General features: G+C 40.8%; 1 protein-coding gene across 1 annotated transcript in view; it reads right to left on the reverse strand.

The window, feature by feature from the left end:
• AKAP13 (A kinase (PRKA) anchor protein 13) overlaps nucleotides 1-15,137 on the reverse strand; it is a 209,339-nt gene that overhangs the window by 15,253 nt on the left and 178,949 nt on the right. Inside the window, exons 21-29 of the mRNA XM_008570017.1 lie at nucleotides 14,550-14,702; nucleotides 13,727-13,977; nucleotides 11,127-11,252; nucleotides 10,893-11,010; nucleotides 9,764-10,012; nucleotides 6,029-6,105; nucleotides 5,272-5,453; nucleotides 5,051-5,133; nucleotides 2,306-2,500 (exon numbers count right to left, since the gene is read on the reverse strand). Coding sequence (XP_008568239.1) covers nucleotides 2,306-2,500; nucleotides 5,051-5,133; nucleotides 5,272-5,453; nucleotides 6,029-6,105; nucleotides 9,764-10,012; nucleotides 10,893-11,010; nucleotides 11,127-11,252; nucleotides 13,727-13,977; nucleotides 14,550-14,702 — 1,434 coding nt within the window. The remainder of the gene's footprint in view (nucleotides 1-2,305; nucleotides 2,501-5,050; nucleotides 5,134-5,271; nucleotides 5,454-6,028; nucleotides 6,106-9,763; nucleotides 10,013-10,892; nucleotides 11,011-11,126; nucleotides 11,253-13,726; nucleotides 13,978-14,549; nucleotides 14,703-15,137) is intronic.

The raw sequence follows: 15,137 nt of genomic DNA on the forward strand, positions 1-15,137 counted from the left end.
AAAAATCATTATAGAAATGAAAACTAAACTAGAATGTAAGAGCAAATAGACCCAACAGAAAATGGCTTAAGAAAATAGGCGAGGGGCTGGCCAGGTAGCTAGCTATCTTGGGACAGGCATGTTGCTGGTAACACCAAGGTCACGGTTTGGATCCTTGTTTTAGCCAGCCACCAAAAAAAAAAAAGAAAGAAAGAAAGAAAAATAGATGAAAGGAAGAATATTTAAACATTAAAAAGATGAAGAGATAAAAAGTATTAAAAGAAAGTGGCAAATATTGAAGACGACTCATCATATGGATAATTGGAGTTCTTGAAGAAGAAAACCAAAGCAAGGGAACAGGGCAAATACTAACCTTTCCTGAAATACGAAAAATTTGAAAACACATGTAAAACAATAGAACACTGTGAACCTGAGAATATTAACCCAGAATAACCAACACCAAAGTATAGTCTAGTAAAACTACTTAGAAAAAAATCCTTTGAGCATCTATGCAAAGATCATGTGACTTATATGTGGAGAGTCAAGTTATCATCAGACTTTGATAGCAATGCTTTATGCCAGAAAAAAATGAAGTCACATATTTCAGAATAATTAAGATACCCATGGGAAGAAAATATGAGCCAAGGATTTCATACCCACCAGAGGAGACTTTCAAGCATAAAGGGCACACTATTATTACCACTATGCAAGAACTCAGACTACTCCTCTCATGAGCCTTTCCTGAGGCATGTGATAGAGAATGAGTTTCAGACATCCAAAATGACTAGAGGGTCACAGATCTAAGGACCTGTGGCGAGCAGTAATTACATTTACTTATATAAGAAAGACTACAGGTCAAGGCTAAAAAGAGGACACTACACTATGTAATGGTTATAAGCTGACAGTGCAGACATAGCACAACTATTTAAAAAAAGAGAGAGTGGGGATAGCATATAAAAATCATATATGGTGGTAGCAGTATTAGTATTATTATTCAGATACTCCTGTGTGTATGTGAAAGTGGGATAAAGTCAGTGAGCAAATATAGGATATTCTAATTCTATGACGTATCCTTCAGAATGAGCTGTCACAGTGTGGAAGAAAGGATACAGATGTAATAAAGAAGAGTTTAAATAAAAACTCTGCAGTCCACAATTTCATTAGATATATCAATGTGAGTTCATATATATGTAGGTTTCCCCCTGAGATCTGTCCACTGAAAAAGTTCAACCTAGTAACAATGAAAAACCTAGTAGCAAAGACCATCTCTAGTGTACAGATTGTGGTCTCAAAATATCATTTCCCACTAAAAGAAACCAGAGCTTTTGGAGAAATGGCTGATTCCAGATTGAAGGCAGGAAAAAATCAAGATGAGTAACATCTTACTACAGCAGACAGCAAAGCAGCTCTCAAAGACTACTATGGTCATGTCAACAGGACTTAGAAGTCAAACAAAGAGGTGCTCATGGGCAAACATAGGACGTTCTCAGTTTTTAATAAGGTTAAGAATTACAGTCATTTGAAACCTATCAAATATGCTTAAATTCATGAGTCCATTATAATGTTAAAAAACAAAAGTATGGATCACTTTTAGAAGACGACCATAAACCAATTAACTATCTTGAAAATGGGTAAAAGGGGGCAAAAAAAAAAAAAAAAATCAAGATTAGTCCTTTTATCCTGCTTTTCCTATGCCACCAAAAAAAAGGATATTTTGTGCCTCCCAATGAAAGAACACAAGAACACAGCCTGCCAAAGGGATCAAGTCTGAATAATTAAGCCTCTGAATACAGCTTCAAATCTGAAGGAAAAAGAAGATGGAAGAACAGAACTGCTGTATGAATAAAACCCAAACTGTACGAAACTACAAGTTAAAAAGCTCAGATTGTTCAGAGATAAACTGTATGGAAAAGGGGACTGGGGGTGGGGGACTGTAAATTAAGAATCTTAGACAGCATGTCAAAAAACATGAGCAAGCCTAAACTATAAGCATCTAGGAATAGGCACTTGGGCCCTAAAACCATAAAGTGGCATAAGGAAGTGATGACTAATAAAAGTCAGAATACCTGCTCCTTTTGGAGAGAGGGAGGTGGGACAGTGCACGTTGAGGGGCTTTGAGGGTGTCTGGTTACATTTTATTTCTTGATCTGGGTAGTGGATATAAGGATGTTCACCTGATAATAATTTACTACTGAAAAATATTTGTTTTAGGTAATTTTCTGTATTTGTGCTTTATCTCATGATACAAAAGTGAAAACGGATAGGTAATAGTGTGTAAACCACTCTGAGTGGAGATGAAGAGGGGGCAAAGCTGAATGCAAATTACCCTCATTTATTGCACTTTTCATTAAAGGTCCTCCTTTGAGAGCCTCTTCTGTGTTGGAGCGGAAGAGGATTCTAGGACTGTGAGCCGGGGAGCAATCTTCTGGCAAGGGAGTGCTGCACTCAGTCATATCCCGGAAGATCATCTCCTTCTCTTCCAGCAAGAGCAGGATCTTCTGGTCCTTCTGTTGAAGTTGTTCTGCAGGGTGGATGGAGGAAACAATCTGGGATTTGACTGGTGTTTAGTATTATGAGATGACTAAGACACAAGCGCCACCTTGTGGTAATTCATAGAAAGGGACAAGACAGAACACTACCACTGCCCCCCACCCTCTCTTTGTCATCATGAAGGCACTATCAAGTTTCTGTTTTGTAATTTCCACCTGGAAAACCATTCTGGGTCTTCTTGGCAAACAATGGCAAACAATAAAAAGTCTACCCTTGGTTTCCACTCCCTTACCCCGTTTATTTCTCAACCCACTGCCCACTGGCTTTTGCCCCACAATTCTGCTCTTTCCAAGGTTACCCTCATTACTGAATCCAATGAGCTCTTTTTGTTCCTCTTTTCCGGGAACAATTACTCCCTTCTCTGGAAATTTCCCTCCCGCACTTTGAGGACACTGGTTCTCTTTCTTAGGGCACTTTATAGATCTGCCACCTGCAATGGAGTAACGTATCTGGGTTCCTTCCTCCCTCCATCCTGGGCTGCTGTATCTACTTTACACTTTCCTCTTGGGGATCTCATTTATTCCCATGGCTTCGATTACTTCCTGTATGCTGATAATTCACACATCCTAAATCCTACCCTCTTTTCTGAGCACCAGGCCACTGGCCCCACTGCCAAGTGTCATCTCCACTGAGGTGCCTTGTTCTCAACATTTCAGAAACCAATCTTTTCTCCATCCTTGCCATCCCACCTCCTCCCTTTAGTTTGTGATCTATCCTCAGGCAACAATTCTTCCTCCAGTTTACTCAGTTTGGAAATCTGGGAGCAACTGTCTGCTCACTCTATCCCCCCACCCATATCCAGTTGACCATGTTTTGATGACCCTATTTCTTACTCTTATCTATCCCCTCTCCAGCTCATTTCTCACCTAACCTATCCTCAATCTCCCAATTGGTCTTTCCGTTTCCAGTGGCCCCCCGACTCCCTCAAGCAAGTCTCCCACTGGCTTCAACACACATTAAAAAAACCCATTTTTTAAAAAAAACTATATCATTGCCTTGTTGCCTTTCAAGACCTTGTGCCTCACATCACTTAGCCCTGACCCTCCAGATGTTACCAACCCTGTACTGGGCAGACATATCAAGTCCTTTTTTACTTTTGCACATAACTATTCTTGTCTGGTGAGATTATTTTTTTCAGGAGTAGCTCATGTCTCAGCTTCTCTGTGAGACTTACCACAGGCAGGAAGAGCAGATCCCACACACCTCCTAAGCGTCCACAGTCTAATAAATCACTTTGCGGCCTGTCATTTATTTACACCTCCCTTGCTAGAATGTGAGCTCCCCAAGGGCAAGGGCTCTGTTATAGAAATCTCGGCATCCCTGGCACCTAGCACCATGCCCAGCCAAGTACTTAACAAATGTTAAAAGAAGGAAGATTTTATCCTAGTCATCCTAATCATGGGCCAATAAATTTGATGTAACTCTGGCTCTGGTCTAAATCTGTCCATCCCCCCCCACCCCTGCCTAAAAAACAATGCTATTTGTTTGTACAGCTTGAAAGACTTATATGGGTACTTTTATGTATTTGACTGTAGGCCTTATTTCTACCCAAAGGAGTCTTTACTTTGGCACAATCAATAAGCCACTGGCAAAGAGGGAAGAGCACCAGGCTGTGCTGTTTATAAGACAAAGATTAGAATTCTGGCTCAGCCACTAAATACACGTGACCTTGGGTTGCCTGGCCTTTGGGGTCTTCATCCGTCTCACCTGCACAAGGGGGATTAGAATACCTGTCTTGTAGGGATATTGACAAGACTATATGAAATAGCAGGTACTAAACAAGTAGTGATCACACACAGATCAATAAGTAGCCTTCTCCCAAAACCACTTCACAACTCATTTGTGAACCTATAAATAAGTGATAAAGCTGGGAACTGGCAGGAGGATTAAAACAGATTAATTGGAGTTTCTTTTCCTCAAATACCTCTCTCTCCTTCTTGTTTTTATTTTATTTATTTATTTTTTGTCTTTTGTCTTTTTCCGTGTCCGGCAACGGATCGCAACCCTCAGTGTTGCCCCCGTACCGGACCGGGGACCGGCAACGGGATTGCAACCCTCGGTGTTGCTCCCACGCCTCGCTCAGCCAGTGAGCGGGAACCGGTCTGTATGTGGGATCCGAACCCTCGGGCGGGAGCGCCGCTGCGCTTCCCAAGCGGCGCACTGTAGCAGTGCGCCACCGGGCCGGCCCTCCTTCTTGTTTTTAGATGGGACCATGAATTTTGGCAAATTCTCCTGTGACAAAGTACAAAGAATGTTCCAGTGTCCAAGAACACTGATACTGTGACAAGAGAATTGAATCAACATCCCCTTGATCTAGCATAGAGCACGTTCTCACAGCCTTTCTTCACCAGGACCCATGGTAGCTCAGACTTTCTCTTTTTAATAAAAGAGAAACCATCTTCCTGTTTGCAGGTGCCTGCTGGGATAGCTCTGGAACTGAAGAGTAGCCAGTACCTCTGGAAACCACTAGCAGCCTTCTGCAGCCACAGACAAGGGTCTCAGACCATTCCCAACAGCCTACCTTTTAATTCCCGGGCTTTGGTGTCCAACATTTTCTTTTCTTCCTCAGTCTCACTAGGAATTCCTTCATCTTCATCTCTGTTCCTAATACGACAAAAACAAAACATGACAAAACAAAAAAAATTCCTAAGATTTCAATTACTCTGGTCACTACCCAGTCTCCTATGAAATCACACAGAGGCCTTAGGAGGGACAGGATGGGTGGGACTGGGGTTTAATTACAGGGTGTTGATTGTGTCCTGAATGATCTGCATCCAGCTGTTTCGTTCCTCTCTGGAGCCAGCGTGGACTTCCACCATCTCTGGATCTTTTACCCCCATACTGATCAGGAATAAGCCTTTCTCCTCATGTGCCACTTCTCTTACAATCAGCTTCTTTAAAGAGATCACTGTGGATTTCTGGTCCTGGACAAAGGGGAGAGGGCAAATATTAGGTATGTATACAATATTCTAACTCTTAATGACAACTTAAGGTGTGACCAGATGCTATTTTAAAAGCGTATGGCTTAAAAAAAAAATAGCAGCTTTAGGATAAAAAGAAATATCTTATTATTTCATTCAAATTGTAACAAACAGAAAAAGATTTTCAAAAATAAAATGGTAATTTATGGTTGTAAAGGTTCTAGTCATGTTTTCTACATGATGAGTCCTTCCAGTTCTCCACAAAATCTGGCCTGCAGTGTTATACAAGAGTACCACCTACAGAGTCACATGCGTGAGAAATACTCCAGTAATTGAATTGTCAAACGTCCAAGGCACTCAAAAGGACTGTGAGAGAAGAGAAAAATAATTTGGGGGCTGAGGGCAACAGAAAACTTAAGAGTATGCAAGAAATTATTCAGAGGGATTTGTCCTGAGGCAATTAATCTAAGAGGGTGGGAAAGCAATAGCACAATGTTCACACTTTATACCTAATCTGTTTTAAGTACTAGTAAAACATAATTTTATTCTAAACTGAAGAGAATAACAATTCAGCTTACCAATGATGCAAAGACGTATTTCTGGTCTTTTTCTTGAAGGAAAACTAAAATGTCAGTGAGCAGAACTGCTTGAACCTCTGGAAAGTGGCAATGGGGAAAGAGAAGAGAGAACAATGACTATTAATAGTTAACTACAGTCAAGAGGGTTTTTAACTGAAGGATGGTTCACAATACACCCCATGAGGGTGAACTGTGATCTGAGACCACACCCCTCCCAAGGCATCAGTTTTACAGTTCTTCAAGATTTAGATCTGGTCACTAGATTTTTAGAGGCATTTTTAAATGGGATTATCACCAAAAACTTGTCTCGGAAAAGGTGAAGTACTCAGGCCTGAAAATATATATCCCGTAAGACAAGATTTTAAGAATAAAGTTTAAAAGCTAGACTTCAACAGATGTTAAAAAGCAACCTGATTATCACCAAAAACTTGTCTCGGAAAAGGTGAAGTACTCAGGCCTGAAAATATATATCCCATAAGACAAGATTTTAAGAATAAAGTTTAAAAGCTAGACTTCAACAGATGTTAAAAAGCAACCTATACGGGCCGGCCCGGTGGCGCACTGCTACAGTGCGCCGCTTGGGAGCGCGGTGGCGCTCCCACCGAGGGTTCGGATCCCACATACAGACCGGTTCCCGCTCACTGGCTGAGCGAGGCGCAGGAGCAACGCCGAGGGTTGCAATCCCATTGCCGGTCCCCGGTCCGGTACGGGGGCAACACTGAGGGTTGCGATCCATTGCCGGACACGAAAAAAGACAAAAAGGAAAAAAAAAAAAAAAGAAGAAAGCAACCTATAGCGACATACTCCACGAAATACTCAGGGTGTAATATTTCTCAACTTCTGGTTACAGTAATACGAAAGATGTGGTAAGTAGGAAAGCTGCCTGAAGGTGATGTTCCGAATGTAATGAAAGAGAGACTTCTTTGCACCCCCCAAAAAATAAGAATGGCCCACACAGACACCCTCTGGCCTGACAGGTACATGTGAATACAGGCAGAGGTTCTCCCCCAGCTCCCACATGCAACAGTCAATTTCAACCTCTCTGTACCATGCTAACAGCCTTCTCTACTTCTCCATTAAAATAGGGCTGGCCGATTAGTCACTTGGTTAGAGAGTGGTATTGACCAAGGTCAAGGGTTCGGATCCCTGTACCCACCAGCCGCCAAAATAAAACAAAAACCAATTAACATCTCTAGTAAGATCCAGGAATCAAAAATAAATAAATAAAGCACACAAACTCTTACTCTGACTAATCCTCTAGGAGTACAGAAAGGCATTTCCCGTTATTCCCTTAAGGACAGTTTAAAATCTCTGGAGTGGAGCTGTCTATTGAGAGATAGGCTGGCTCCTAGGTATCATCTTCACTCTGGAAAGTGGAGCCTACAATTCCTTGGGAATTGGGGAGAGCATGGGACTGATGTATGCAGCCCCCTCCTGGCCTTTTTCTTCAACGTCTGCCACAACTGGGATCACTTTTCTGTGGAATTCACTGCAAAGCTATGAAGAAAACAGATGCAAGGATGTCTGATTGCTAGGGAGGTCTAATTTTTCAGCCTAGATTACACTAATTTTCCATGCACTACCAGTAGTTTTGACAAGTTATTTTTCTAAAGTTTACTCTGAAATAATTCAGGTGACTGCCAAAAAAAAAAAGAAAGAAAAGAAAAAAGTTCTAAAACACAAGTTTCAACTTCACTGAATCTTGAAGTTTATATGATCAGTTTCAGTGGATCAGAGAAAAACAATCCCACCTCTTCTGAAGGATACCCAATGTAGTACTGGCTGTTCTTGGTAGGAGCTCACTGGGAGTGACAATGACTAAACACCAACTCCTATCTCCACTGGAAGCACTTCAGGCCAGAAAACCTATCGTTCCGCCATTGGCTTGACCACAACTTTATTCCAACAGCTGAAATCTGTTAGTTTTTACTTTGGGAATGAATAAATAAACTGCTGTGTAAAGGAAGGAATACAATGCTGGCTCCAGGCAGCAGCAGCTCTAGAAAATTCAGGTCCTTCCAAAAGAAGGTAGGTATTTCTGAATTACCAGCCCACTTAAAAGACAGTTGCAAAGAGGCACTGTGAAAAGTCCTGGGCTAGGGCTCTCAGGACATCACAGAATATTAGGGCTGAAAGGAAGTAGCCTTACTTCAAGTTCAAGTTTATCATAGAGCAGTGAAATACACAGCTGGTTGGTGGCAGGAAGGGACAGTTCTTTTCTCTGAAATTCTGCTGCCCTTCTTTTTCAGCCTCCTTCTGCAACGTAGGCCCAGATAAGCTATTCCCTAAAGCACTGTGACAGTCTCCTGATTTCTTTGCCACCACTCTCTCTCCCTCATTCCGGCTGCACTCTAAACAGCCCCGAGTTGTTACACTGAATACCATCTAATTTATCTCTTTCCTGCCTTAAACGCTCCATTTTGATTTTTGTTTGTTTGTTTGTAGCTGGCTGGTTTGGGGACCCAATCCCTTGACCCTGGTGCCTAGTTTTATCAGCGCCGCGTTTGGCTCTATCCAAGTGAGCTAACCGGCCAGCCCAATTTTGAAACCATTCTTTACCGCACCCCCATCAACAGCATCAACTGTCAAGCTCTCAGTCTCGAGCCCATCACACTGGCTCCCACAGTTTCTTCAGGCATGTCTCCCACACTCTTCATCCTAGAGCCCCGTGTGTGCGCCCCCTTTCAGCTCCATGCTTCCACACTTCTTCTCGAGCCCATCACACTGGCTCCCACAGTTTCTTCAGGCATGTCTCCCACACTCTTCATCCCAGAGCCCCGTGTGTGCGCCCCCTTTCAGCTCCATGCTTCCACACTTCCTCTTCCTACTGCCGGGAACACTGTCTCCCCATCTGCTTTCATCCTTCAATACCTAACTCCACTGCAATTCCTCACCCCTTCTCCTCTATCCCAGCACTCATCACAGTGTACAGCAACTACCTCTTTCTGATTCTCTTCATTTTGATCCGAGATTCCAAAAAGGGTGTCCAGCTTCATTCATGCTGAAACCAGCTGATTGCCTGGGACTTCTTTACTATTTTAGTTAAAGACTCTTGGGTACTCTCTGATACAGTTACCTACATCATTACCTATACCTCAGAGATGAAAGAAGCACAGATTTCCTCCAACTTGGTTCCACGATGGTGGGGCCCACAACCCTGGCCACACCTGCTTCTTGTCCTCAGCTCACTGAGGCCAGAGAGAAGGAGGGTGTACCCAAGGCTGTTGGTGAAGTCAGAGCTCAGATACAGGCCCATATAGTATAGGTTTGATGAAAACAATAGCTTCAAATTCCTTTAACATCTCTTGTGAACAAACGACATGTGTTTAATCTCACAGACACTGAACTGTGTCACTGACTGTGTCTCCTGCCTTGTCACTGTTTGCCACAGATCCCCGATCTCAAATTGGCTGCCCATCTCTCAGAGGAGGACACGCCTTCCTTAACAGCTTGCATATTTGTATTAATCTTACCTTTTGCTTTGTTTTTAAAACTCTTATTCCCTTTTTCCCTGACTGCATCATTTCCTTTCCACTTCATATGATTTTGTAAGCTATCTCAAGCTGGTCCTTTTCTGATATAAGAGTAAGAATTAAATGATTGTTGCTCCTGGGTGATGTTTGGATATGGGCTCTCTAGGGAAAACACTGGTGGTGAATTTCCCACAAAAGCACTTGGATTTTGCCTGTTCTCAGATTTATACTTGTACTCGGACAAAACTGAGCCAAACCTTACCTTTTAACCTTCCTGCTGCGCTCTTCAGAAACACACTCCCATCCCTCACAAGCTTCTTCCGTTTCAAATCCTCCTTGGCAAACATCTGACCACTCTTCATCCTCATGATCGACTTGCTGTCTGTCCTCATGTAAATCTCATTGAGACGCACTTTCTTTTCATAACTTGCCACTTTGCTGTCTACAGCTCCAATCACATCCTTCACCAGGCTCAAGGACTGAGCTAGATCTTCCTGCTCCACTTCATTGTCTTAGAAAGAAAGAACAACTGTTTTTAATAGCTCCTTTCAGAAAAGCGAGAAGGGGAGGGAATCCTGCCTCTTTGCCCCACACCATCATTTTCCCTCCATGGTTTTTTACTTATGTTTTTGTTTTCTCTAATCTTTAATGTACAGATTCTGCCTTGTAATCTTTAATGTTATTGCCTAGGACAGGATTAGCCAAGGAGAAACCAGCAAATACAGTCATCCTGTGGTTCCAGGACCCCCCAAGGATATGAAAATCCCTTATATGAGAATATGCCCAAGTTCCTTATATAAAGTATAAGGTAAAGTAAGGCACAGAATTTGCATACAACCTATACACATCCTCTCATATATTTTAATCTCTAGACTATTTATAATTCCTAATATAATGTAAATGCTATATAAATAGTTGTTATACAATACTGCTTTTTTATTTGTATTGTTTTTTATTGTTATATTGTTTTTTGGCTTTTTTTTTTTTGGGAATAACTTTGATCTGCATTTGGTTGAATCCACAAATGTGAAACCACCGCTACAGAGGGCTGACTGTACTGATTAAATGACACACAGAGCAGCCACTGTAGCACTTATGGGAAGAACTGGTAGGAATCACCTCCCAGTATAGTGATAAGAGAAATAAGTTGTTCAGGTCAATGAACTCTGAATGAAATCAATAAGTAGTCCTTTTCCTTTTTGCTATCATACACCCTACGTCTGTTGACATAACATTCTAAGTTTTCAGTCAAGAAAACTTTTCAAGATAAAACAGGATTTCTTTTAGACCTACTAGAGCATGAAACAGCTCTTCTACGGGGTCTCTAGTGCTAATAGACACAAAGAAAACAGTCCATTGGCACACAGGACTGAGTTAAAAAGGACACTCACCTTTGGTACACTGCAATATTCTTTGGAATAAAACTGGGTACTTGGTGATCCGCTGGGTTACAAGCAGTATGCACTCTGGGATTCCAAGCCTCCTTACAACTGAACTGCTCATCTTCTTCTGCAAAGGAGTAAATAAATTGTTAGGAACCATAAGAAGAAGGTGGCTTTAGCTAAAACTGACAGAGATGCACCGCTATTCACAATGATGGGGATTTTCATGTTTCACATCAATACCTTTACGAAGGCTTGGAAACGCTTATCCTTGGTATAAAGGTCTTTGAAGTAGTTTACAGACTGATTGTGCTGCCCACAAAACTTGCCATAAGTCTTTTTTAAGCGTTCTGCATTCTCACCTGAGAACTGCAGAGAAAAGAGAAAAGAAGTTATACCATAACTCAGGATACTAAACTCATATTAACATTTTGTAAAAAGTTTCCAGTCTATCTGTAAAATAAGAATGCTTCCTCATAAATTTTCCCAAAAGATTAAAAGTAGCTTTGGAAAACAATCTGGCAGTTCCTCAAAAAGTTAAACATAGTTGCCATATGACCTAGCAATTCCACTCCTAGATGTATACCCAAGAGAACTAAAAACTTATGTCCACACAAAAACTTGTACACAAATGTTCAAAGTAGCATTATTCATAATAGCTCCAAATGGAAATAACCCAAATACCCATCAGTGGATAAGCAGATAAATAAAATATGGTACATCCATATAATGAAATACTATTTACCCATAAAAAGGAATAAAGTACCCCTACGTGCTACAATTTAGATGAGCCATGAAGGCATTATGCTAAGTGAAAAAAGACATTCACAAAAGACTATGTATTGTTCTATTCAATTTATACAAAAAATTTATCCAGAATAGGCAAATCCATAGAGACAGAAAAGTATATTAGTGCCTGCCTAGGACTGGGGCAGTTTGATATGTGTGGGGGAATGAAGACTGACCATAAATGAGTGTGGGATTTCTTTTTGGGGTGATAAAAATGTTCTAAAACTGACTGTGGTGATGGTTGTGCAACCATGAATATACTAAAAACCATTTAATTGTACAGTTTAAATGGGTGGATTGTATGGTGTTGAATTATACCTTAATAAAGTTGTTATATATACTAAACAAACCAAAAACTTACAGATATCTATTATTGTGCACCTAAGAAATGCAAAATGTGTTCTTAACTTCCATTTGTCATAAAGATAGTAATAAAACAAGGAGACTCACTGGAAGTTTTTCATGAGATATTCAGTCTTAAAATTGTGACCTTGGTAAGTTAGACAGACATCAGAAACAGCCATCATTATCTCAGGATCTGTTTATCCTACTCACTTCAGGCCAGCAGTCCTACAGTTCTGCATGGTTCTTAAATCATTCCCAAATGTGTGCAATCTCAATGGTTTATCTGAAGATATGTTCACTTTGGGGTACATCAATGAGTTTCTGTATGTGGTCCATATGATACATGCTAAGCATGGAAATCAATGCTTAGAAACAGATTGATCCTTGCCAAAAACTTAAATAAAAGCTACTCAGGATAGGTTTTCCTTTCCCCATTTACCAATGGAGAAGCTGAGGCACAGAGATCGTAAGGTATCTGCTCATGCCATAAAGTAGTGCCCTAAAAGGCCGATCCTAGCACTGGCAAACAGAAACAACAAATGGACACCATGGCACTAAGATTTGAATCCTAGCATCACAGATCTTACTAGGGATGGGCACATATATAAGGAGCTACAAATGATAATATAAGTCAAGGTTAGATGAGGTACCTGTGCAGGTCTGAAGGCAGAGGGGAGAGGCAGAAAGAGAGAAATGGAAAGCTTCTGGGAGAGGGAATGTTTGGTGAGGAGAGGTCCTCATTTGCAGGTCTCACTTTTGGGCCCTGACTATCTATTGCAGATCACTGCGTTCAAGCACTTTCCACACTGCATTTGTATTTATGTCACAATATGCCTATTTGTACTCCGAGAATAGGAGTCTCCTGAGGCAGAGGCCCAGGCCATATTCACCTTTGTAGTTCCACCTGGCATTTGGTCGATGCTCAGTAAATACTTGAAGAATAAATGAATGTGCTGATAAACTGATGCAGTGAGGGGTGTGGGCTTAAGAAAACAAGGAAAGGACAAAATCGAATTCTCAGACAAATGTTCTGGCAATTAAGCCTCTGCTTCTTCAGAGAAGTAGAGATTTAGTGGGGGGAAAAGATCTGGTCAGATGTGCACGTATGTCCTTCTGTCTGCTGTGGTTGCACCAATAACGTTTTCCAAGAAAAAAATTTTTAAAAGAAACATTAATAGCTGTCTATGACAAACACATCTGAAAGTATCAAATAATTTTTAGCTGAATTTGTTTGGAGTGGGATTGAAACCATATCACATCTTAATGAAAATTATCAACAACAATATATATTTTAGGAAGTATTTTACAGATAGTCTCCTATTCAATTTTCTATGTGTTAGCTGGTTTTTAGATTAATGAGATCCTTTTGATTTGAGGCACTGGGGAAAGTCGAAGATGTCCAACAGATATTTTTAGATTTCTTAAACTATACTGTTTCTGAGGAAGGTATATATTCTGAGGAAGAAAAACTTTTACTGCATAGCTGCCATATATATTAGGTACTTTATAGATACACTCCCTTTAAGTGTGTAAAACAGCATTAGGAAAGAAACCCTACTGTTCTCATTTTACAGAAGAGGAAATCAAGGCTCACAGCTTACACAGATAATAAATGGTGGAGCCAAGACATGAATGCATGGTTACTGAACCCCAAAGCTTTACTTTTTTCCCTCTTTATGTGAGAACCTGAGATCTTTCTCATTGCGCACCTGATTTACAAGCACATCCCCTATCCTCTTAATGAGAAAGTTCTTGTCAGTTTTGTCCACCAAAGACTCCTTCTTCCGCTCCAGGATCCTCTGAAAGAACTGGCTATGGATACTGATTAGCTCATCCAAACAGGGGAACAGCTTTTCCACCATCTGCTGCTCAAAGAGCAGATCCGTCATCATCCCCCGGCTGTACACATCACTCATGATCTTGAGTGTGCGGATGTGATGTAACTCCGTCTGCATCAACTCTAGAGAAGACAAAGATCAAGGGTCAGAAACACTCTTTACAAGGATTCTCCTTCAAAGATCATCTGCTGTAGTCATAAGGCTAGTTTGGAGCCCAGCTTAAACTTTAAAACTGGGTCAAGAGCTGTCTTGTCTCTAAAAGTGTCCTCATCTTATTCCTCTATTTTTCCATGATCTAACACTATTTTCTGATAATAGGTATAATGGCTTCTATCAATCTTAAATAGTGATTTCCAATGAGGTCTTCACTGGATTCAGCACCTCTCCTAATGGACTGTATTCATAGTTTCTAGAAATGGCTTGTGCTTTAGTCCAATTTCTAGTGTAGCTGAGGAATGAAACTATTTTCACAAGAAATCTCTTTTTAGGACTGCTGTATACATAAGCACTCGTATAAAGAAAATGGTCAATAGAATTAAAAGAAACAGAGTGGGGCAAAAGGGAGAAAAAGATACAAACAAGACCATGTCTCTGTGCCTCCAAGTTTTTTTGAAGAAAAACTTTAAGATGCTACATACTCAAAATGCCAGATGATGCAAACCGGATATAAAGAGGGCAAAATGAAGAATCTCACCATAAATCACTTCTTGCTGTTTGACCACATCTTTCTTCTGTTGTTTCAGAAACTTGCCGTCCACTATCCGACTCCAGGACTCTGCTTCTAGCTGTTTGGAATCAATCTCAAAGTCTCCCATTAGTTGTCCTTCATTCATGTCTGTACCTACTCCTCAAAATATCAAAAAGTCAATATCAGAATCTTGGGTTTGTGACCTCTAAAAAGCCTATACTGGACTTTTCTCAGGGTGATAGTTAATTTCAGAAGACACAAATACACTGCAATAATACAGGGGATATACACAAAGAGCATATTCTGGTACAGGAACTAGAAAGAATCAATGTCCTGTTTGGGAGTGACCCTTTATATTCAAGACTTTGGTTAAGAGTGGTAAGCATCACATAAATCAAACATGATTAAGACATGATTCCTATGTGAAGCAGGAATTGGAAGGATCCTGGTAACTTTACATGTTTACGAGGACAGGCTCACAATTGTGCCAGAGCTAGAACTGGATGTGTACACAAGTCTAGGGTAAGAAACAGCTTATGTACTGGAGTATGCTCATATTAAAATCAAAGACATTCGTCGAGAAATCTGTTAGTT

Source organism: Galeopterus variegatus, unplaced genomic scaffold (genome assembly GCF_000696425.1).
Source record: "Galeopterus variegatus unplaced genomic scaffold, G_variegatus-3.0.2 Scaffold556, whole genome shotgun sequence".
In the NCBI taxonomy this organism is placed as follows: domain Eukaryota; kingdom Metazoa; phylum Chordata; class Mammalia; order Dermoptera; family Cynocephalidae; genus Galeopterus; species Galeopterus variegatus.